This window comes from Panthera uncia, chromosome E3, assembly GCF_023721935.1.
Source record: "Panthera uncia isolate 11264 chromosome E3, Puncia_PCG_1.0, whole genome shotgun sequence".
Classification (NCBI taxonomy): domain Eukaryota; kingdom Metazoa; phylum Chordata; class Mammalia; order Carnivora; family Felidae; genus Panthera; species Panthera uncia.
This window is the reverse complement of record NC_064815.1, coordinates 10,940,394-10,965,835: the sequence shown is the minus strand read 5'-3', so window position 1 is coordinate 10,965,835 and position 25,442 is coordinate 10,940,394. Positions and strand designations below refer to the sequence as shown.

Here is a 25,442-nt window from a genome sequence, read left to right as displayed (position 1 = left end):
AAACAGTTAAATGTTTTTTGACATCACATTTTGCAGTTTCTGGTAGGTATGTTTTTAAATATTTGACTCTTGTTAAATATTTATATTTTTGCTTCTGCGTAAAAGTCAAAGTCATTTTAGAGGGTTGGTTTCAGAAAGAGGATTCTCGCTGCTAATATCTATCCATGTCATTTGACTTGAATTGGGATGTTGGTTTGATCCAAATTTGCTTTTAGGAAAAGTAAATTTTTGTGTTCCCTTGTATGGAGAAAAAATTAGTTTCCTGCTTTCCACCACAAACTTGAAAAAAAATTTTTTTTTAAGTAAGCTCCATGCCCAGTGTGGAGCTTGAACTCATGACCCTGAGATCAAGAGTCATATTCTCTACTGACTGAGCCAGCCAGGTACCCCTCCACCAGAAATTTTTTAAAAATGGTTTGTTTAGGATTTACAAATGTCCTTGTGTCTATGTAGTGCAGCATTGTGTGATAGAACTTACTACAATGATAGGAATGTTCTGTATTTGTGCTGTCCAATACAGTAGCCATTAGGTGCATGTAGCTATATAGCACTTTAAATGTGGCTAGGGTGCCTGAGAAAGTGAATTTTTAATGTATTTAATATTAATTTTGCAATGTAGATAGCCACATACAGCTAATGGCTTCAGTTTTGGACAACACAAATACAGCACAAATCATGGAAGGAACCTGAACTTGGAAGCACAAAACTTAGGAAGAGGAAACCCCTGAGATTTGGGCCTTTAGTCCTATACCCTGTCCTGTTATTCCTTATAAAAATATGAGCAATAGCCAACACTAACACAGCATTTACCATATACCAGGACACTTCTCTAGGTGCCTTACATGTATTAACTTATTTAAACTCACAATAGTCCTATGAAGTTGGAAGCATTATTATTATTTCCTTTTACAAATAAGGAAACAGTAACTTGCCAGAAGACACAAGACTGGTAAATGGACAAGCTAGAATTCAATCCAGGCAGTCTGTATAAGATACCCTGTTATTTAATCTCTCTGAGACTGCTTTTCTCCCTAAATTACACACACACACACACACACACACACACACACACACACACGCACACTCTATTCTCTCTCTCTCTCTCCCTCCCTCTTTCCCTCTCTCTCTCTCTCTCTGTCTCTCACCACGAATATCTCAGTTTCCTTACGCATTTTTATAAAGTCATGCACTCTCAGAAAACACTTTGAAAATGTTAATGAATAATTTCACATATTTGAAATTAATTTTGTCTTGAAAATATGGAGTGCTAAATAATGATTTTATGTTAAGTTATCCAAGTAATTTAATTATTACTATTATGGCCTTTGAGCCTTACTCATTGTCACACTTGATGAGTCCATAGAGATCACCTGTGTTAATTTCCCTTGGCAGTGAGAGAAATTGATATCCTCATTAGATATTGGTATGTTAGTCAGCCAACAAATAATTATTGCGCTCTTCCTATCTGCTCAACATTGCAGCTATAATACATTAGTTTGCTTTGCATCATAACAAACCTCCCCATAACTTAGAAGCTTAACACAGCAACTGTTTATCTAGCTCATAATCCTGTGGACTTGCAAATAGGGCTGGAATCAGCAGGGTGGCTCTTCTGGTCTCATCAGGGCTCATTTATGTGCCTGGTCAGCTGGCAATTGATAGCCTCAATGACTTGTCTAGTGGTTGGCTTCCTTTTGGCTGTAGCAGCCAGGATAGTTGGGCCACATGTCTTTCATCCTCCAGAAAGCTAGCCTGAATTTATTTACATGGTGGTGGTCGCAGGGTTCCCAAGGCCAGCCAAGAGTGGAAGCTGTAAGGCTTCTTAATGTCTAGGCTTGGAACTTGCACAAATGCATGTTTGCTATAGTCTGTAGGCCAAAGCAGGACATAGAGCCCGGCCAAGTTTGAGACATGTAAAAATAGATTCGACCTCTTGTAAAGAGGAACCATAAATATCATGGCCATAAATATCATGACCATACACAGTGAAGATTGTAATATATGGTCCATCAATTATGGGACTTTTCAGGTTGATGGTTACAGTTTGTCTGTAAAATAGAGGTTTGTCTATTGAACATTTGCTAAAAGTTTGTGGTTGGTGACTTAAGGGCCTGAGCAAGACAATGATTCTACCATCTTCTAACTTAAAACATGAAGTAAAGTCCTCTCCATATAGATAGTGATGTGATGTGTGGTCTGGGAGTGAACAGTCAAGAAAGAATTTTTGAGATGTTTCAAGTGCAAAAAATGTGGTTTTATTAAAGCATGGAGGAGCCCCTGGGTGGCTCAGTGGGTTGAGTGTCTGGTTCTTGATTTCAGCTCAGGTCATAATCCCAGGGTCATGGGATGGAGCTCTACATTGGCCTTTGCACTGAGTGTGGAGCCTGCTCTCTCTCTCTCTCTCTCTCTCCCTCCCTCCCTCCCTCCCTCCCTCCCTCCCTCTCCCTTTCCCCACCTCTCCCTTTTCCCTCCCCTCCCCCACTCACTCCCTCTAAGAGAAAGAAAGAAAGAAAGAAAGAAAGAAAGCAAGAAAGCAAGCAAGCAAGCAAGCACAGGGACAGGACCCATGGGCAGAGAGAGCTGCACTGGAATTGGGAGGAGCAATTGATTATATACTTTGGAGCTGGGAGAGGGGAGGTGAGTAGAGACAAATGAAGTTTCCAAAAGGATTTTCATATGTTAAAGAAGACTTAACAGGATCCTGGAGGTCTGGCTATTGTCAAGTGAAGGTTGCCTTTGCCTCTAGAAAAGTATTAACATTAAGACAGTTGTGAGTTCCTGGAGGAATGTCATACTCTGCCTGTCTTAACTATTTGGCAATGGACTGCAAGTTGTAAGGAAATCTAATTTTATCTACATTTCCTTTTGCCTTTGTTCTCCACATCAGATAGGTCAATAATGTACTTCTTATTTCACACTGGTAACATTTTCTGTCATACCTGGAGATAAGGAAAGACAAGGAAGTCTTCTCTCTCCTTCTAATAATGGTTCTGTACTGATTGTATATTAGAATCACCTTGGATTTTAAAACTATAGATCCCTAGACCTAACCCAAGTCACTTGTATTAGACTCTCAAGGCAGTGGAACCTTAGCATTGGAGGTTTTTTTAAGCTCCACAGGTGATTCTAGAGTGCAAAGTTGAGAACCATTGCTGTATCCAAGTTTCCTCCAAAAGGTGGCACCCTGCCCCCAAGCCATATTAAACTCACATATACCAGCTTTCATCCTTTGTCTTGCTCTGAGTCAAAACTGTCTCCACCCTCTATGCTTTACAGAAGACTCTAGAATATATCTGGTGTTCACGGGTGTCATCTATTTGTTGGGGAGTATCACCTTCTTGGGAAAAGAGGTTCTCAAAAGAGATTCCAGTTGCCATCTTCTTTTGCTTTAAAATAGGTTCTTCTTCCTGTCAAACGATGAGCTGCTGGAGATCTTGTCAGAGACCAAGGACCCCCTCCGCGTGCAGCCACACTTGAAGAAGTGCTTCGAAGGAATTGCCAAGCTAGAATTTACAGACAGCCTGGAGATTGTAGGCATGATAAGCTCAGAAAAAGAAACCATTCCATTCAAACAGAAAATCTACCCAGCTCAAGCCAAAGTAACTCTCCTCTTACTCATTTTCATTCTTTTCTCCATAACAGAGCAATACAGAGAGAAGCAGTGAGCATATTGATAGGTTAAGCACTTGGACTCGAGTTCCTGCCGAGTACTGCCAGGGTGTGGAATACCTGAGTTCCACAGCTTAAGGACTAGGCGACTTTGGGAAATTGCTTAATCTTTCTGAGTCTCCATTTGCCCATCTCTAAGATGAGGGTTTTACTGCAATCCAAGTGACACACTAAATTTATGGAAGGATTTCAACCAAACTTCATGTGGAGGCAATAACAGGCATCAGACCCAACAGCCGATGCTGTTCAGATCTCCATGATCAAACCCCGATTAAAAGTGATCTAGTCAGACAGCTTTCTGGGGCAGGTGTTTTTAAAGGTCAATAAAACATTATGGAATCAATGCCATTTTACTCAGGTTTTGATACAAGTGTCCTTATATAATGAGTAAGATGGAAATTACTCCCTCTTCTGCTGAACATGATGGCACCATCAACTAGAAGTAGACAAGCACTCTTGGCTTTGCTTTGTTAACCATTTTTGCCAGCCACGCATATAAGTTGTAATAACCAGGAATCACGTTACCAAATAGACACCAGCTAGCTCACAGGTGCCTGAAGTTACCTGAAATTCTAAAACTGAATAATTTGATGCATATTTGAATTACCTGTAGAGCTTTAAATAAAATTCAAATGCCCAGGTTGCATCCCATAACAAATTGAAACAGCTGGGAGTGGAAGTCAGGTATCCATATTTTTTAAGAATCTCCAAATCATTCCAATGCACGACAAAGTTTGGGAACCACTGGAATAAGGCAAGAATTAGAACTGCTCATTAGAAATGAGCAATTATTTTATGAACTGAAACATAAATGTGTCATTTGCTTCCTGAGAAGTTGTCTGTTTCAGAAAATTACGTGAAATGTGTGTCAAGAATCCCCCATTTCCCCTTTTACGTGACACATACTTCCTAGAATGAAAAAATATAAATAAGTAAATAAATATAAAACATATAATTAGAGAATATTGGCTTGAAGGGGTGTCAGACCTTTGGCCTCCCTCCAGCCTTGGTCCAGAGAGAGCTTGGGTTCTGCCCATGATGTGTCCCTCTGGGCTTGGCTAGCTTGCTCCTTTTTTGTCTTGCCCCACAGGGCATGGTGGAAAAGTGGCTCCAGCAGGTGGAGCAGATGATGCTTGCCAGTATGCAGGAAGTTATTAGACTTGGGATCGAAGCGTATGTCCAGGTAAATGAGAATTGGGATATACATGCCAGGGTGTTGGTACAGCAACCACAACTCTGGGTTAAATGGATCAGTTATAACCACCCCTCTGTATTCTACCAAAACCCACGCTAATCCTGTTGGGTAACACCTGACCCCTCTGTGCCCTCTCTTCTTTCCCTGTGAATCTTGGGGTGATGTACATATTTCCGATGAAATAGAAGCAGCTGGGACAAGACAACATGGTTAGCTTTAACCCTCTGGCTGCTCCCTGCCAAGTCCTTTCTGTGAAATGAATTGATGGTAGGAGGTTTTTTTAGAGCCCCTTCCAATTAAGCATTTTCCCTTCCAGGCTTTTAGGTTCCATTACACAAGCCCTAAACAGTACAACTCATTAAACTCCCAAAATTTTAGGGAAAGAAGGTATGACCGAAGAAAGCCAAAAGAAAAAGAGCTGGTGGCAATCACTCTTCAGCCAGCTCCTAGCAAGGCTAAGTGTAGGCAGATCAGGTCTTTGTGCTCCTTGATTTGGGTGCCTTTTTTGCCTTACTTTTCAGGGCCCCACCCCCATGACCCTTTCCATCAAACAAAAGAATATTCAGTTAATACCTTCCCACTAAAGTACAGGGTACTGACCCTGCTGTCCCTCTTGGTAGTAGTACATTGTAAATGAAAGGCCTATCCTTTGTCCTGCAATTTATTTTAAATTAAAAAATTAAGGAAAAATGGCTACCAGTATGAAATATTTCATGCAATTGCGTGTGTATATATATATATAGCAAGAGTCAGCAAACATTTTCTGCAATGTAAATGTTTTTATAGTGTCTTCAGCTTTGTGGGCCACAAAAAAACAGCCTTGGATGATAGGTAAACAATGGGTATGGCTGTGTTACAATAAAACTTTATGTTCAGAAACAGAAGCAAGGCCAGATTCAGCCCTCTGGTCTTAGTTTGTAAAATCTATAGTTTAAAAACAAGTTTGAGGAGTTGCTGGGCATGGCTAAGGAACCTGGCACAGCACTACAATATTATATAGACATCAAAAAGAATGGGTATGAAAACTCACTAAACAGCACCTTGATTATAACTGTAAAATTCTTGGATTGGGAACTTAAGAAAAAAAAAAAACGAGTTGAGCTTGCTGATGATTTTTTTTTCTTTTTCATAAAATTCAGTGAGGAAGGGGCGCCTGGGTGGCGCAGTCGGTTAAGCGTCCGACTTCAGCCAGGTCACGATCTCGCGGTCCGTGAGTTCGAGCCCTGCGTCAGGCTCTGGGCTGATGGCTCGGAGCCTGGAGCCTGTTTCCGATTCTGTGTCTCCCTCTCTCTCTGCCCCTCCCCCGTTCATGCTCTGTCTCTCTCTGTCCCAAAAATAAATAAAAAACGTTGGGAAAAAAAAATTAAAAAAAAAAAAAATTCAGTGAGGAAGACATAAATCAGTAATCCCAGAGATGTCAAGCCTAGTAGCTTCTGAGGGTGGAGGAGGATTTTGTATTTCTTGAGGGGGTAAGGTGGTGGGGGATGTTTTTCAGACACTGATTTAAGTCACACAAGATGAACTGACCCTGCCACCTGCCCCCACACACACCTTTCCAGGTCCCTCGTAATCAGTGGGTCTTGCAGTGGCCTGGCCAGGTGGTTATCTGTGTCTCTTCCATCTTTTGGACCAAGGAGGTGTCCCAAGCCCTGATCGAAAAGACCCTACCGGTAAGTGAGCCTGTCATGAAGCTTGTAGAGGAGATTCAAGCTCGATTAAGATTTGAATGACATATACTTAAAATAGCCCTATTTTCTGAACAACAACAAGAAAAAATCATAGCATCCAACTCTGACATTGGGAAAGCCAGGGTTTTCATGGGGATGGTGGGATGGATTTGGAATTGAGGCTGTCCTGGAGTTCTCTAGTGTAACACCTCTCATGATCCTTCCCAGGTAGAAATACTAGGCTGTAATATACTAAATTTTTATCAGTCTTCACTTCCAGGGGTGAGCTTGGCAAAATTTCTATCAACAGAGACCTCTTATCTTCTTCCTGGGCCCAAATACCACCTGGTCCTGTTTTCCCCTCCTCCTTTACCATTACCACTTCTTGCCACCTGCAGTTCAACACAAACCCACCTACAACTCTTCATTCAGCTTTCTTTTAAGACCAAGAATGTTGAAGTCCTCCTTGTCCTCAGATCCAGACATGCATATTTCCAGTTAACTCCTTCCGTGGAGGCCAATGCTTGAGAGTTCAAGACCTGGATGGACTTGGGGGGGTGCCTGGGTGGGTTAGTCGGTTAAGCGTCCAACTCTTAATTTCGGCTGAGGTCATGGTTCATGGCTTTGAGCCCCATGTTGGACTCTGCGCTGAGAGCACAGAGCCTGCTTGGGATTCTCTCTCTCTCTGTCCTTCCCCACCCACCCCCACCCCCGCCCCCACCATATGTATATACATTTTCTCTCTCTTTCTCTCTCTCTCTAAATAAAAATTAAAAAAAAAAAAAAGATCTGGATGGACTTGGGTTCATATCTTGTACTTTCCCTTGTTAGCTGTGTGACCATGGGCAAGTTATTTAATCTAAGTCTTGGTCTCCTTGCCTCTACAATGCACCACAGTGCACCACATTGTAGTACAACATCATACTCTTCTGTGGGAGAGTTAAATGAAATACTAGCAAATGAGTCACTGCTACAGACCAGGCTATGAATCCCACAGGGCAGAGGCTATGTCTGTTTTGCTTGCTATTATATCTTCAGGGGTTACTGCAGTGCTGAGCACATAGTAGGTGCTAAATATTTGCTGAACAAATGAATTGTAACTCCATTCCCAACCTTTTTACCATAAACATACTTTCCCATGTTTATTCCATTAGACCTTCTGTTATTCCCCCTGTAGATGACTGGCTGCAGACAAGAAAATATTTTAGTTTATTATACTTTGTTTTATACCTTAAAATTAGAACATTAGTATTTAACCAGCATTCAAATTTCTACAGATTCCATGTTGATAATTCCTACAAATATACTTTACACTTGCCGACTGCTTTCATGTATTTCATTTCACACTTTTGAAGCACTAAAAAATTATGATTTTTGTGACTGCATTTCTGTGCCCCAGTTTTCCTACCTGTAAAAGGAGAGCCTGCTTCCCATCACACATCAGTGCCATAGAGTACCTGTGTGTTGAATGATGTGGCTCAGTGTCTTAAAGGGAGCAAATGTTGGTACAGAATCACCATCCATGCATCCATCCATCCAGTATTCCTTTAATAAATATTTGCTTTACATCTGCCCTGTGCTGAAATGATGCTACTAGGCAAAGGGAATTAGAAGTGAATCAGAGCGACATGGTCCCTGTCCTCATGAATTTACAGTCTAGTGGGGGAGATAAAAAGTCTCTTCAGTAGGAGTGTGATAAAGAAAGCTTAGGGATTCAAGAAGCATGGAAAGGAAGGAGAGAAGAGAGAGGTTAGGATTAGAGATGATTTCCCAGGAAAATGGTGCCTAAGAGGAGACCTAAAATATAAGCAGGGATTAGCCAAGCAAAAAACAGGAGAAAGAGTGTTCGAGAGAGAGAGAGAGAGAGAAACCACAATGTGCAAAAGTCTGAAGATGAAAAATGTGGTGCATTCCAGCAACTGAAGGCACTTTGGTCCAGAATAGCTGTGGAATGAGTGTGGTTAAGAAAGATGTGGGGAGGGGTGCCTGACTGGCTCAGTTGGCAGAGCATGGGACTCTTGATCTTGGGGTTGTGAGTTTGAGCCCCACACTGGGTGTAGAGATTACTTAAAAATAAAATCTTAAAAAAAAAAAAAAAAAAAAAAAGATGCATCACCAAGAGTTTTCCAGACTCACAGCAAGGGCAATGGGGAGGCATTGAAAAGGCTTTTTTTTTTTTTTTTTTTGGCTATGTGTCAGGTACCTTATTAATAATAATAAAAACCATCAGTATTTACTGGATGCTTTATTCACACTGTGCCAAGTGCTTCGCCATTTCATTTAATCTTCAAAACAGCTCCAAGAGATAGCTGAAATTATCTAGACTTGGCAGAACAGGAGACTAAGACTCAGCAGGTTACTCTATTTTGCCCAGAACTGCATAGCTAGGAAGTGGGGAAGGTGAGCTATGAACCTAAGGTGGTCTCACTTTTTTTCCTCTTTAAAATGTATTTGTATTTTTTAACTCTTTATTTTGAAGTAATGTCAGACTCACAAATAATGTTGCAAAAATAATGCAAAGAGTTCTCATATCCTGTTTCACCCAAAATTAACATCTTAAATAGCCACAATATGATTATAATTATCCAAATCAGGAAACCAACATTGATGCAAGATACATTCTTATCTAATCTGTTCCAGGATCATGGTTTACATACATTTACTTTTCACATCTCCTGTGTCTCCTTTAATCTGAAAAAGTTTCCATTTTTTAAAATTCTGATTTACTGCATAATTTATATACAGTAAAATTCACCCTTTTTAGTGTACAGTTCTGAGTTTCAACACATACATACATTCATGTAACCACCATCACAATCAAGATATAGAACAGTTGCATGCCCCCCAAAGTTCCCTCACTCCCTTTGTAGCAATCCCTTCCCCTGTTCCACACCTCTGGCAACTACCAAGCTGTTGCCTGCTCCTGTATTTTGTCTTTTCCACAGTATCATAACAATAAAATCAAGATATCTGGCCTTTCCAATTTGACTTCTTTCAGTTAGCATAATACATTTGAAATTTGTCTTGAGGTTAATGAAGAGAGTGAGGGAAAGGTTGCTGGAGGGATGGCTTGGGCCATGGGCTGGTGGATGGTGCCATTCCCCAAGAGGGGATTACAGAGAAGAATCCAGTTTAACCAGATGTCCCCTCCTGTGCCCCTGCCAGGATTTTCTGAAAAAGAGCAACAATCAGATCGCACAGATTGTCCAGCTGGTTCGAGGGAAGCTAAGCAGTGGGGCTCGACTCACCCTCGGGGCCCTCACGGTCATCGATGTCCACGGTGAGCAAGGAGGCTTCTCTAGCATTTCTGACTGTCTAGGAATAGCAACCAGGCTTGCTGCTCTCCATTCTCCTGGATGGAGTGATTCAGGGTCTCCTTTCCTGTTGGGGAGAGGCTTCTCTAACTGTAAGTAAGGTGAGGGAGTAAGAAGTCAAGGCTTCTGTGAATCTCCACCTCCTTTTCTCTCCCATCCCCACCCTTATTTCCAGGGAACCCCTAAGCAGGGCCCTCTCACTGAGACCATGATGGCCAAAGCCATTTCTAAGATTCACCAACTTGGAACATTTTCTTGAGGCTGACCATAGCTAATATTTTTGAATACCCACCAGGTACGAGGCTTTGTGGTCAGTGCTTGACATACATTATCTTGTTTTTATACACACTTAACAAATTAAGAACCTGAGGCTTAGAGGGTTAAATAACTCACCAGAGAGGAATACAGCTACTAAGTAGCAGAAGCTGTTTTGTAATTTGATGTCATTGATTTAATGGTAATTCTTTGTCTGATTCCAAACCCAAGAGACTGGAAATGGGCAGTGTATGCAGGGAGAGAACGGGTGAGACATAATGCCTTCCGGCAATTCCTTTAAAAAAAAATGGGAATGCAAGCTGGTGCAGCCACTCTGGAAAACAGTGTGGAGGTTCCTCAAAAAACTAAGAACTACCCTACAACCCAGCAATTGCATTACTAGGCATTTATCCATGGGATACAGGTGTGCTGTTTCAAAGGGACACATGCATCCCCATGTTTATAGCAGCACTATCAACAATAGCCAAAGTATGGAAAGAGCCCAAATGTCCATCGACGGATGAATGGTTAAAGAAGATGTGGTATATATATGCACAATGGAGTATTACTTGGCAATCAAAAAGAATGAAATCTTGCCATTTGCAACTATGTGGATGGAACTGGAGGGTATTATGCTAAGTGAAATTAGTCAGAGAAAGACAAAAATCATATGACTTCACTCATATGAGGACTTTAAGAGACAAAACGGATGAACATAAGGGAAGGGAAACAAAAATAATATAAAAACAGGGAGGGGGACGAAACAGAAGAGACTCATAAATATGGAGAACAAACTGAGGGTTACGGGAGGGGTTGTAGGAGGGGGGATGGGCTAAATGGGTAAGGGGCACTAAGGAATCTACTCCTGAAATCATTGTTGCATTATATACTAACTAATTTGGATGTAAATTTAAAAAAATAAAAAATAAATTTTTAAAAAAAAAAGGAGAGGAGGAGGAGGAAGAACTGGGGCCCTTATATAAAACAAACCACCCCCTCACCCTCACTCCATCACCACCAAGGAAACTAGGGCTGGACTAGCTGGTTGCCTGGAAACAGTGTCTCTCTTGTTCATACACCCAGCTGCCTCCTGGCATTTTGTGGCATCTTGTTCTCCTTAAGATTGATGCTCATTTCTATCTAATTTTGCTTGGATAGACAAGCATGAAATCAGGGAGAGAGAAGGGAGAATGTGAACTTCATCTAGTAGGAGTAAGAAGTGCATGTGTGGTTACCACCCAGGGTTCCCCAGAATGGTTGTGTTCACACATTTGCACATACACACTCAGGCACGCACACGTGCGCGCGCGCACACACACACACACATGCTGCATCATGCAGGCATTCCCCATACTCAGTCCCTTGAGAGTCATCTTCCTCTTGGATCCCTCATGGAGACCCCTATTCCTGCTACTACTCTGTGGTTTCTCTGAAGAACCTGGAGGGGAATTACATTCCTCAGGAAGGACGAAAGAGCTATTGGTGTAATCTTCAAGGACTCTTCTCCGGAGGGTTTTGGATTTTACTGTCATGAAGAAGACTTCTCTTCACAGAGGGGCAGTAGACTAACAGAAGCATCCCTTTGCAAAGTTATGTTTCTGAGATACTAAATTCAGGCTACTGTCCTAGTTATGAGATCTCAATAGCTCTCATCCAAGCATTCCATAAAAAATAACTAATGATTCTCATAAACCTTTATTTATTCTTCAACTTCAGGGCTCCCATAACTGTGAGAAAATTAAATTAGGCTCATAATCCTATGAGAGAAAGAAGGACACCCAGAAGTATATCTCCCATCTGTTTTCTCAGGCCCCGAGATGGAAAGACTATATGTAACCATGGGTTCTGGGGACCCCTTCCCTTGCCAACTGCATCAGGCCAAGCTGACTGTATTCTCCTAGGATATCCTAGAAGCCTGGAACAGGGTCAAAAGGACCATATTGGGGATTTGACAGCATTTGGGGTAACTACATATTGCAAATCTCTCTGGGTCAGTCCCCCCAGAATTTAGGAACAATAACAATAGCTAGTATTTATATAATCTTTCCTTTTTTCTTTCTTTCATCTATCTGTATCTGCATATATATGTGGATATATATTTATATATGTACACATGTTTGTGTACGTATGTGTGTATATACATGTCTGTGTATACAGTTGGCCTGTGACCAACCTGGGTTTGAACTGCACAGGTCCACGTAGAAGCAAATTTTTTCAATAAGTACAATACAGTACTGTAAATGTATTGTCTCTTCATGACTTTCATAATATTTTCTCTAGCTTACTTTATTGTGAGAATACAGTATATGATACATATAACTTGCAAAATATGTGTTAATTGGCCACTTGTTATCTGTAAGGTTTCCAGTCTAAGAGTAGACTATTAGTAATTAGGTTCGAAGGGAGTTGAAAGTTATAAGCAAATTTTTGACTCTACAGTGATTAGGCACCCCAACCCCTACGTTGTTCAAAGGTAAACTGTATATACAGTTAATCCTCCTAATAACCTTCTAATAACCCTAGAAGGTGGGTACTATGTTATCCCCATTTTACAGATTATGCAACTCAAGAGAGAGGTTGAGTAACCTGCTCAAAGTCACGTAGCTAGTTAATGGCAGAACCGGAATTTGGATCCAGGCAGTCTGACTTCAGAGTACACACTTTTAATGCCTCTGCTGTACTGTCTGAGAGAAGACAATGTAACATGTTCTCTGCCAGGCTTCTTGGGAGAAGCAAAGTCCAGCTTCTGAAAGATATTGCTGCCTGTAGGTTAGGAGTGGGCAGGGAAGCTAGTTGAGCCTGAAACTGTTTGGATAGTGAAGGGTGGCCTGGATAATGTCCTGACATCCTGAGCAGTCTCTGAACATATGAGTATGCTGATGGCTCTGCATTTGTGTCTTTCCACATCTGCATCTGTTCCAATAGCTCGCGACGTGGTGGCCAAGTTATCTGAGGATAATATTTGTGATCTAAATGATTTCCAGTGGATCTCCCAGCTGCGTTACTACTGGGATTCAAAGGATGTACAGGTGCAGATGATCACCACAGAAATCTTATATGGCTATGAGTACTTGGGGAACTCCCCCCGGCTGGTGATTACACCCCTCACCGACCGCTGCTACAGGTAACCTCTGGGCCTCCCCCAAGACCTGAAGGGTGAATAGAATGCCAGAAGGAAAACCTTCTGGGGAAGAAGGTGTGGAGCATCTTGAGTTTGTAACCTTTACCCTCTACATTTCAGATACTCAGATTGTAGAATTTTGTCCTTAATTATCATGGTCCCACAACAGGCGTGGAAATTAGCCCTTAGGCCAGAAATGAGAACCCAGTAGGAATCCTAATGCAAATTAATGTGGCCAAACCAACAAGCAGAATGTTGATGCCTGTCCTTAAAAATGCCCCAGTACTGGGGTGCCTGGGTGACTCAGTCAGTTGAGCGTCGACTCTTGATTTCAGCTCAGATCATGATCTCAGAGTTCATGGGGTGGAGCCCTATATCGGACTCTGCACTGACAATGCAGAGCCTGCTTGGGGTTCTCTCTCTCTCTCTCTCTCTCTTTCTCTCTCTCTCTGCCCCTCCCCTGCTTGTGCTCGCTCTCTCTCTCTCTCTCTCTCTCTCAAAATAAATGAACTTTTTTTAAAAAATGCCACAGTATTTAAGTAGAAAGCTCTCCAGTGGCAGGAATCAAGATGGTGCCTGGAGATCCCATAGACGAAAGAATCAAAAGGGGCCAGGTGAAGGACTCAGGCAAGGAGTCTCCAAGCTCAGCCAGCCAGTCTGACGGAGAGACGTAGTCATTCTGTGCTCAGCAAAGTGCTTTTCCACTTTCCTTGGTATTCATAACACTAGAAATGTGAACTTTGTGAATGTGTCAACTTTGTGATGTTTAGATTTTCTTTGATTTTGTATATTCATTAAAGTGGAATTTTTTTAATTAAAAAGACAATTCCTGAGTATTTTGTCCTTTGAAAGTCCTCAAACACCTGTTTTCTGTGTTCTGTGATTTTTGTTCTTCATTCGTTTCATTATTCACTAGTCATTTCTTAAAGTCTCCTGTGCCCCATGCATGACCTCAAGAAACCCTCAATCTAATGGGGTCAGGGGAGAGAGATAGATGATTATAAGATGGTGTGTTAACTGAAACTATAGAGGCCCATACAATGGACTGTAGCGCCACACTTAACACGTCATTAATTTCTAATATTTATTTTGCCCCTACTGTATCAAACTGAATCAAATACAGGTCCCGAAGTCAAGAGTTCATAATCCAGTGGGAGAAATAGATTTATTTTTACCACTCCATTAGAACTGGTGATCTTTCATGTGTGGAGTTTATGAAGATTTTTTACCTTTATTTGATTCATTTATGTATGTATTCATTTATCCATTCAATCATTCATTAAAACAAGTGTTTATGGGTGCCACCCATGCACCAGGCTCTAAGATTAAAGTACTGAGTAAAGCAGAATTTTTTACAATGATGATATCCTGGTCATATAATCAGGGAAAAAATTTAAAGCTATTTGTAGGAGTCAAAACAAAATAAAGCAAAAGTCTCTTTCTTCCCTGTGTCTTAGGACTTGGGCACCGAATTCTTATTTTCTTCCCTTAGGACACTGATGGGGGCTTTGAAGCTGAACCTTGGGGGAGCTCCGGAGGGACCAGCTGGTACAGGAAAGACAGAAACCACAAAAGATCTGGCCAAAGCTTTGGCCAAGCAGGTAGGGAGATGCTGTCTGTTCTCACCCTCTCTTGTCATCCCTGTCTAGACTCCTATCAGGGGAGTGGGCATTAAGTTCAAGATGGTTAAGGGTGAGAGAGGCAGAGTTGGGCCCCAGCTCCTACAGTGGAATAGGAAGAGAAGAGCCACACCTGTGTTTTATGGTGCAGGTAATTCAAATATGAGGGAACCCACCCCTAATGGTGCCCACATTCTCCTTCTCTAGTGTGTGGTCTTCAACTGCTCAGATGGTCTGGATTACAAAGCCATGGGGAAGTTCTTCAAGGGACTGGCCCAGGCCGGAGCATGGGCCTGCTTTGATGAGTTCAACAGAATTGAGGTAATGCTGCAATGGGACTACAGAGCAGGGATTGGATATGCAGGGGCCTTTTTCTGGGCTCTTAGCTGCTCAGTGACAGTGCCTTATGTCTCCTCTAAGACTGTTGCACAGAGTAAGTACTCAATGAACTAAACAAAAACAGTCCCAAGGAGACAAAGTGCATATTTTATATACATATGGATCCTCAGTATATTCATTCCTTCGCTCCCTCATTCAAAAATTTATTGAGTAGCTAGTATATGTCAGATACTCCGCAATTGTTCATGACACAAAGATAAGTAAGAAATGATTTTGCCCTCTGAGTGTTAGAATTTAGCAAAGGGAAATAAAAAGTAAGTGAAGCACATAGAATATGATAGAAGTCTATGGTAGTGGTACAAAAGAGGCATCACAAAAGAGAGGGGGTGATTAATTCTGTTTGGGTAGGGAATTTAGGTCAGGAAATGTAAACATGCAATGGGAACCAATAAACACTGAGTACATACTATGGGTCAAGCATTATGCTAGGTGCTGGAACAGAGATAAAATACTATGGAAACTAGTAACACATACATACACACACATACACACACATACACACATATCAATTTTCTTTTTCTTTACCAAAACCCTAAATCATTCTTGTAATTTTGAAGGTGAAGTTCTGGTTTTTAGGTGATTGGGTTTTTTCATTGCTAAGTGAAGGAGACTCTGGCAGAGTTGGGTGGTGGCTGTCAGAGCAAGAGCTCACATCTGCCCACTATTCTCACTCCAGGTAGAAGTGCTATCTGTGGTGGCTCAGCAGATTCTCAGCATTCAACAAGCCATTGTCCGGAAGCTAAAGACATTCATCTTTGAAGGCACCGAGCTCCTTCTGAACCCAACCTGCGCTGTCTTCATCACCATGAACCCTGGATATGCTGGCAGGGCTGAGCTGCCAGATAACCTCAAGGTAAACGTGAGCATGTATAAATTCTGCGTGTATTTTATGGTGTAGAAACCTCTGGAGGTAACAGACGATCTCACAGAGAAGGCAAATAATGGGTGACATTTTTCAGCTGTGAGAATTAATAGTGGAGCAACAATGGTAGTAAGTTAGTCCCCAAAACCTAACTGTTGCCCCAACCATGTCTCGTGGGGGAGGGGCATATATCCATAATGAACAATGGCAATTAGAAGACAATGAACACTAGAACAAGAGTCACTATTTCTGTTGTGTACAGGAGGTCGATGAGAGGAACCAGCTGGGCTTGGTAGGGACTCTGACAAATGCCCCCTCTAGAGGGAGCAGCCCTTACTTAGCCGCCAGCCTACTGTTGCCAAGCAGGAATTGTCACATCTTCTCATTTTTCAGGAAAAGCCAGACATTTGGATTTTTACATGTAATCTGATTGTTGTGATCCTGGCTAAATGCAAAAAAAAAAAAAAAAAAAAAAAAAAAAATCACTGTAGGCCAAACAAAAACATCTCATAAGACAGCATCAAAGGTAGTCACAGAGAACTCTGGGAAACCTAGGCAGAACCACATGGAGGTCCTCTTCATTACCAGCCTGCTTAAGCTGAAGTGGTGTCCATATCAAAACAGGCTGTTCCAACCAGCTGCAGAGAGGACAAGGAAGTATGTATGTCCCCAGTGCCTACTGCTGAGCTGGCCTGAGTTGCAGCCATGGTAACAGCTACTGGTCCTGCTGCTAGTAGAGAAGGAAGGTGCCTCTGAAGGGAAAGTCAACCAGGCCGTCTTCAAGGGAATAGACTGTAGATTGTGCTCTGATGGAAGGAAAAAACCCAAAGTACAAAACGGCTGGCTCTCCTGTACGAGGAGACCCTAGCACCCCAACTGCATGAAAAGAGGGGCCAGAGAGAGACTTCTAGGCCTGCTTCTTTATGGATTTTCTTCTACGTTATTAATTCCATGAATGGAATTCACAAGACACAAGAGTGGAAGACACAAGAGAGACCCAGCCAAACCCATATGAGTACTTCATGTGCCAGAAACGCGTCTGATTAGTGCTCTGCGATCTTATTCAGATACTTCTTCTTACTGCCCCCCAAATGGAAAAGAGTCAGGGAGATCCTTAGTAATGACTCCTCCCGTCTAGGCCAGGATAGGCCAATGAGCACCAAAGTGCAATTTGGACCCACATTTCTCATTTTTACCACCCAACGGTTGTAATCCCCCCCACCCCCTGCCACACCTCTCCCAGCAAGCAACCCTGTCAAGTCTGTATAAGCAGCTTTCGTGAGATAGTGTGGTATAGCAGAAATCACCAGGGGGTGGTGTCAGAAAGCCTGGGTTCTAGTCCTGGCTCTACCTGTAACTGACTGTTTGGACTTCTGTAAGATCTAAGGTAATAACAATAGCTGATGCTTATTGAACACTCACTTATGTGCCACACACTGTTCTAAGCACTTCACTTATATGATATCATTTGTTCTCATGAGAACAATACAGTTGTTGGCCCATTTTGAGGTGAAATAACTAGAGGGAAATTACTTGCCCACAGCCAATAGACAGCAGTACAAGTACTCAGATCAGTATCTGTCTGACTTCAAGATTCTTCAGATATATATTGGTCCTGAATTCCTAAATGACTTCCTCTGTCCTTAATGAACAAAGGAAAGGTCTGATAGTTGAATGGTACTCATTTGGCATAGGGAAATGAGGTGTTATTAGAATACCAGCACCTAAGGCCTTCCACGTAACCACTGAGGGACCCATTGTGGCAACATGTACATAGACAGGGCCAGTGGGGAGGTTAGCTGGGCAGTGGATCTGCCCAACAAAGACGGTCTCTTGGCATTGATTTGTCCTCCTGCTTTTCTTTCCTTGATTTCACTGGAATGGTGTGAATGACTTTCCTGCTTCTCTTTGTATCTGTAAATACACCTTCTCCCAGAGTTTACTGTATGTGTTCAGGTTCTCAGTGGCCTTTTCTTTTCTTTTCTTTTCTGGCCATTTGTTTTCTAGGCCTTATTCCGGACAGTTGCCATGATGGTGCCAGATTATGCCCTCATTGGGGAAATTTCCCTCTATTCCATGGGGTTTCTGGACTCCAGAAGGTATGTGATATCGGCTTTCCAGTAGGTTCTAAAGGTCCTGAAAGAGTGCCTTTTGTGTGGTGGATTCAAGTTAGGTTGCCCATTGGAAGAAAAAAAGAAACAAGAAATGGACTTTGGCTCCCTTGTTGATGTGACAGCAACTTAGCCCTGGCTTTGGTCCTGACCAGGAAATGGTCCAAATTCCCAAGAAAGAGCCTCCTCTCTCTTTATATATACGTGGACTCCTGCTAAAGAAATCGGCCACTCATCTTCTCTTTATCCTAACCCTGTGTACACACACACTCACACACACACACACACACACACACACACACACACACACACAGCTTAAGGCAAGACTTTAAAACATGAAATTATTCCAAGATTAAAGAGGAAATTTTTAATATGATTTAGAATTAACATTGTCAACAGCATAACATTTATTGACTTTAAATGTTTTTTAATGTTTATTTTATTTTTGAAAGAGAGAGAGATGCAGAGTGTGAGCAGGGAAGGGGCAGAGAGGGAGGGAGACACAGTATCTGAAGAAGACTCCAGGCTCTGAGCTGTCAGCACAGAGGCCAATGCGGGGCTCGAACCCACGAACTGTGAGATCGTGACCTGAGCCGAAGTCAGGCACTTAACTGACTGAGCCACCCAGGCTCCCCCGTTTATTGACTTTAGTGGATATGGGAAAAAATTGTTCGGTTATAGAAGTGAAAAAAGCAAGTTTCTTCTCAGTGACCCTGAGTTCCATTCTCCAGGGGTTAATATTGTTGATAGTTTGATGTTTCTTCCAAAATGTGTGTTTGTGCATGTGTGTGTGCTCATATATTCACATATACACATAAAAGTATATACCCATACAATTTCTTGTATAGTAGGTTGTATACACATGTGTGTATGCTTACTCTTTTTCCTCCAAACTTTGAAAGAGAACTCTTCCTTAGCTCATCCTGGTAACTGTTAAAAGGACTTCAGATGATGGGGCTTCTCCATCAAGTCCATGAATAGGTCTGGTTCCTGAAGGGACAGGATACAGGGATGTTGGGAATGTCTGATGAGCAGGAGCTGTTCCTCTCTGGCGGTCTGCAGACATGTCTCTGCCCTCCCAGTCTCGCCCAGAAAATTGTCGCAACCTACCGTCTGTGCTCGGAGCAGCTGTCCTCACAGCATCACTATGACTATGGCATGCGCGCGGTCAAGTCTGTGCTCACTGCTGCTGGCAACCTGAAGCTCAAGTATCCCGAAGAGGATGAGAGTGTCCTGTTGCTCCGGGCCTTGCTGGATGTCAACCTGGCCAAGTTCTTGGCTCAAGATGTCCCTCTGTTTCAGGTATGCAGTGCTTTGGGACCTTGGCCAAGTGCTGGGACTCAGTTTCTGAAGATGAACTATTTCTCTGACACCCTCTCCATCTCCAGCCAGCACTCCCACCACCAGATACCCTCCCCCAAAAGTTAGATAATGTGATAGCACTATCCCTGTCTAGTTCCTGGTTTAAAATTTTTTAAATGTTTTTATTATTTATTTTTGTGAAGGGGTGGGAGGGTTAGAGAGTGAGGAAGACACAGAATCCCAAGCAGGTTCCAGGCTCAGAGCTGGCAGCCCAGAGTCCGACATGGGGCTCAAACTCATGAACCGTGAGATCATGACCTTAGCCCAAGTTGGATGCCCAACTGTCTGAGCCACCCAGGCTCCCCTAGTTCCTGATTTTAATAAAAATGATTTCACTGATAGAATAATATCTGCCATTGGTTTGGGGTAGGTTTTTTTTTTTTTTTAACCAAATGTAGTTTTCCTTTGTAATTATTCTAATTCCTCTCTTCCTTATCAGGCTGTGAGCTCCATAGAGACAGAAATTATGACTATCTAATTCATTCCTAGTACAATAACTAGAAGATAATACAGACTTATTAAATATTTGAGGGCTTTTTAAATTATTTGGGAGGGAAATCATATTTTACAGATTGTGTTGGAATTTGCAATTGTGGATGAGTTTTGGCATAGAAAAATGAGGTTTGGAATTTTACAAAGACTTCTGCTGTCTGTGAATCTCATTTTCAGAAAGTGTCGAGGTCATACCCCCTGACAATTCACCCTTTCCATCTTCTCTCGAATTCTTGTTAACAGGGAATTATATCAGATTTGTTTCCTGGAGTTGTTCTTCCAAAGCCAGACTATGAAGTTTTTATGGAAGTGCTGAATGAGAACATCAAAAAGATGAAACTCCAGCCGGTACCTTGGTTTATTGGGAAAATTATCCAGGTTGGTTCCCTGTATCTATATGAGAATGCACGTGTTTTTCTATTTGCTGAAGTCAGGAATTAGAATTGTGGTTGATTGGAGCAGAGTGATGGCAACCACAGGAGCCAAAATAGAAATGGAAGTGCCTTCAGGTCTCATTTCCAGGAATTGAAGTTAAAATCCAATGTTTTTCCTCTGACCATCTTATTTGGGGTTCCTTTTTTTAAATTTGGGGATGAAACAAAACCTTTGGGGGCACTGGGCTTGAACTAGTCAGGACTTTATCAGTTTCCAGTGACAGAAACCCAACTCAAACTGCCTTAGTCAACAAAAGGGAGTCTGTTCACTTACCTAACTTGAAAAACCCAGATGTGTGTTGGCCTTAGGAACAGCAGGATCCAGGAAACTTTCTCTTCATTTCTGGGCTCTGTCTCTGAGTTAAAACTTCATTCTTAGTTGGGTTTCCAGCAGCCTCAGACTTAGATTGTCCCAGGTTCAAGCCCAGAAGGAAAAAGAGCATTGCTCTCCAAATGGCTTCAGTAAATGTCTCAGGATTAACTTTGAATTGTGCTGGTAAAGTCACAAAACCACCCTGGAACCACTTACGAGGAAGATCATTTATATTTTGCAGCATGGGCCTGGCTTGGAAAATACCTTTTATCTGTTGAGAGTTCTAATCAAGTCAGAACTGCATTTAGGCCTCAAAAAAGGAAGTTTCCAGTTGAAGTGCAGGGTGCTAAGATGACTGCTGTTTCCTTTTCCCCTTTAAAAGCAAATAGAGGGGTGCCTGGGTAGCTCAGTTTGTTGAGGGTCAGATTCTTGATTTCATCCCAGGCCATGATCTCATGGTTTGGTTCATGATATCAAGCCCCAAGTAAGGTTCTGCACTGACAGTGAAGAATCTGCTTGGAATTCTCTCTCCCTCTCCCTCTCCCTCTCCCTCTCCCTCTCCCTCCTTCTCTCTCTGTGTCTCTCTGCCCCTCCCCAGCTCACACACAAACACACTCTTTCTCTCTCTTTTTTTTTTTTAAGTTTTTTAAAGTGTTTATTCTTGAAAGAGAGAGAGAGACAGAGCATGAGTAGGGAAGGGGCAGAGAGAGAGAGAGAGAGGGACACAGAATCTGAAACAGGCTCCAGGCTCAGAGCTGTCTGCACAGAGCCCAACACGGGGCTCAAACTCACAAGCTTGAGATCATGACCTGAGCTGAAGCTGGATGCTTAACTGACTGAGTCACCCAGGTGCCCCTCCCTTTCTCTTAAAATAAATAAATAAACATTAAAAAATGAAAAATAGAAGCAAATAGAAATGGCCTAATGAAAAAAATTGAGGCATTAAACTTAGACAGTCACCTGTGCAAATCATGGTTTCACCACTGATGAGTGTGGGCAAGTTACGTAACCTCTCTGGGGCTCAGCATTCCTACCACTAGAAGGTAGTTCATGATACCTGAGTGCATTAAATGAAATAATTTATGTAAGTCACTTGATGCTTAACCCATGGGTAGGTGCAGAGCAAATAGAAGGTCCCATTCCTTAAATATATGAGACATACACATGTATTTATTTACCCCAAAGGTATTTAAACTACAAATCATAAAAAGGACCACAGTTCACCAGGGGTTGAAGGGACTATGGAAATCCCCTTTTAGTCCCTCGTTCCTCACTGACATCTGACTGACTTGTAGCTCTGGAAGGTTTGCAATGATTAACTGTTTATATGTCTCTTCCCAGATCTACGAGATGATGCTGGTGAGACATGGCTATATGATTGTTGGAGACCCCATGGGTGGCAAGACCTGTGCTTATAAAGTGTTGGCTGCAGCTCTGGGTGATTTATACGCAGGTAAAGCTCACATCCCTGGCTTCCTGGGAGCACAGAACTCCCCAGTCAGTTGGCTGGCTCCATGGAGATAATGCCAGGCTATTAGTTTTGCCATCCCTGGATTGTGACATCAGAGCCAGAAATAGCACATGGCACACAGATGTCTGCAGGCAGAAAATAAAGGGGGGTGGGGTGGGAGCTTCTAACAGGAATTTTATATGCCTGTCATTAAGTGCAGGAATTTTCTCAGATTTCTCAAATGCTGAATAGGGGCTTCTCCAAAGGTTTCCCAATGAGAGAGAGACACTCCTATCAGTGTCCTAAACAAATTATTTTAAAAGCTGATTATTGCATGGTTTCTTTTCTTCTCCTTTTTTCCTTTTATCCCTTTTCCCCTTCTCTTTCCTTTGCTTCCCTTTCCCTTTTTTTCCCTTTTTTTCCCTTTTTTTCTCCTCCCTACCTTCTTTCCCTCCTTCTTTCCTTTCCCTCTTCCCCTTCCTTACTTCTATTTAATGTAGAACATAAGACCTCAGACTTTTGAGTCAGACCCAGACCTTGGACCGGTGATTAAACCTCTCTCAGCCTCTACTTTTTCAGCTGTGAAATGGGATTGTTGCGCAAATTAAGTGAGATTATGCAGGAAAGTAATCCAGCACAGTTTCTGATCAACAAATGGAAGCTGTGTTTATTGCCAGAGAAAGAGTTTTGGGGTTTTTTTCTTTTATAAAACGTAAGCCTATGGTTTTGAAAAACAATGCCTTGTATTTATACAATCCCTTCCAGTAATTCAGCATATTTTTTTCTTTTTGTAACATTTTTATGTTTATTTTTGAGAGAGAGAGAGAGAGAGATAGAATGAGAGAATGAACTGGGTAGAGGGAGAGAGGGAATCCCAAGCAGGCTCCATGCTGTCAGCACAGAGCCTGACATGGGGCTCAGTCCCACAAACCGTGAGATCATGACCCAAGCTGAAATCAAGAGTTGACTGCTTAACTGACTGACATATTTTTTTCTAATAATTTTTGATGATTGAGTTGCTGTTGGATTTTTGAGGCTTTTGTTCTGGGGACTAACTTGGCCCTAGTAACTAATTAAGGCCTAGTAACTAAGCATTTCAAACTTACTATTTTCAACATTTGAATACAGTTTAGGAAACTAAATGAGAAAAGAGGCTATCCCATCGTTTTTGCCTTGGGATTCTGCAGAAATGGTTCTTTATTTAGCTCATGGTTTAAGCATTCCAACGTTTCCTTACTTTGAAGGATCATATAAAAGTGTGATTATTTTCTGTTATTGAATGCATCTGATGTGCCATCTATCAGCCTGTGTATTCCGGTTGGGTCCTTGTATTCTCATGGTGTGAATTTCTCAGCGGATACTTGCTGAGCAGCTAAAGAAGAGGTGTCAGGGCTAAACTAATCCTTCAGATAGAGAAAAGAAAAGCAGTCAATATTTTCCAGAATCATTTACATGTCTGCTATTCCTTCATTTCAAGTCAAAGCCAAGGTTCTTAGGGTAGCTGTGAGAGTCAGGTACATAAAGACACTTAATAACATGGACCTCTCTCCCTTACTGCTTGAGTTCATTTAGACCCAGACAGATTTCTTTAGATCTGACCAGAACATTTGCCCTGTTTGAAATGAGACTCAGAAGAAAATTTGGTGAGAAACTAGTGGGCATAATAACCTAATAATTTAAGTCATTGCCCATCCAGATATCCTAGCCTTTATAAGAACTGAGTACAAATTTCATAAGGACTCTGCATGGATGACATAATCATAAAGGTTGGTTGGTCTTTGAGGTGGCATTGTCTCTTGTCTAATGTTCTGGTCTCTCCAGAGCCTTTGTAACTCATGTTGAACCTTCTTGCTCAGCCAAAGAGATGGAAGAATTTGCTGTGGAGTATTTGATCATCAACCCCAAGGCCATCACCATGGGGCAGCTCTATGGGTGCTTTGACCAAGTGAGCCATGAATGGACAGATGGTGTCCTAGCCAATGTTTTCCGGGAACAAGCATCCTCAATATCTGATGAACGCAAATGGATTATATTTGATGGGCCAGTAGATGCTGTTTGGATCGAAAATATGAACACAGTTCTGGATGACAATAAAAAGGTACCTACTGAGTCTCATATCTCTTTTATATAGGTAGGTTATAAATTCTCTTTTTCAAGTGAGTAATTGACCCAAACTATATAATACATACATTTGTTACATGACGAATAAATGCCCCACAAGAAATTTAAGTTTATGAATTATGCTTTTATTTGTACTTGTGGGTAAGCTCTGTCTGTTTAGGGATAATGTTGCATCATGGTTAAAAGCATTGGTGTTGGCATCATATTGGACCACTAGCTCTACAACTGAGCTTTTGTACTGGGCAAGTCACATAACTTCTCTGAATCTCAATTTCCACATTTGTAAAAAGGTAGTAATAAAATAGGGATATTGGCAATTAAATAAGATAGCATGCACAAAGTGCCTGATATATGGAATGTATTTGGTTATTCATTACGGTATATTTAAAGACTTAAAATAGCCATTTACTTTGCTCATGATATTGTGGATTAGAAATTTTGGAAGGGGTCAGCTGGGCTCAGCTCATCATTGTGATGTCAGCTAGGGCAGCCATGGATGGAGGATCCACAACCAAGGTGGCTTCCTCACTCGGTGTCTGGGGCTCATTCCTCCTTGGCCTGTCTCTCTCTGTCTTTCTTTCTCTTCAGATGACATCTCATCCGCCAGGCATCTCCACATGTGTCAGGTGTCTCACTTAGTGGTCTTGGGTAGTGATAGTTCTTACATGGTGGTTAATTTTCCAAAAGGCAGGAAGTGAAAGTTTCCAGGAAATTAAGAGCTGTGCTTGGAACTGGCATAGCATCACTTTCTCTGAATTCTAGCAGTTGAAGAAGTCACTGGGCCTACTCAGATTCAAGGGAGTGGAGAAAGAGACTCCACTTCTTGATGGAGCAGGGCAAGGTCACATTGCAACAGCATTCATGTGATGGAAGCTACTGCTACAGCAGTCTTTGGAAAATATATTCTGCCACAGTTAGCATATTGGCTAAAGACTTGGACTCTGGAGCCAGACAGGCTGTGTTCAAATCCTGCATAGCTGCTTACCAGTTGTATAAACTCAGGCAAGCTATTTAGTCTCTCTGTGTCTCAGCTGTATCATCTGTAAAAGGGGACTGTT

At 41.9% G+C, this 25,442-nt stretch overlaps 1 protein-coding gene across 1 annotated transcript in view; it reads left to right on the top strand.

The window, feature by feature from the left end:
* The window catches only part of DNAH3 (dynein axonemal heavy chain 3), a 163,717-nt gene that overhangs the window by 57,261 nt on the left and 81,014 nt on the right, over positions 1-25,442 (top strand). Inside the window, exons 24-36 of the mRNA XM_049639145.1 lie at positions 3,398-3,599; positions 4,760-4,852; positions 6,424-6,534; positions 9,697-9,811; positions 13,026-13,224; positions 14,714-14,822; positions 15,048-15,161; positions 15,916-16,092; positions 18,109-18,200; positions 19,295-19,514; positions 20,310-20,444; positions 22,155-22,266; positions 24,120-24,361. Coding sequence (XP_049495102.1) covers positions 3,398-3,599; positions 4,760-4,852; positions 6,424-6,534; positions 9,697-9,811; positions 13,026-13,224; positions 14,714-14,822; positions 15,048-15,161; positions 15,916-16,092; positions 18,109-18,200; positions 19,295-19,514; positions 20,310-20,444; positions 22,155-22,266; positions 24,120-24,361 — 1,921 coding nt within the window. The remainder of the gene's footprint in view (positions 1-3,397; positions 3,600-4,759; positions 4,853-6,423; positions 6,535-9,696; positions 9,812-13,025; positions 13,225-14,713; positions 14,823-15,047; positions 15,162-15,915; positions 16,093-18,108; positions 18,201-19,294; positions 19,515-20,309; positions 20,445-22,154; positions 22,267-24,119; positions 24,362-25,442) is intronic.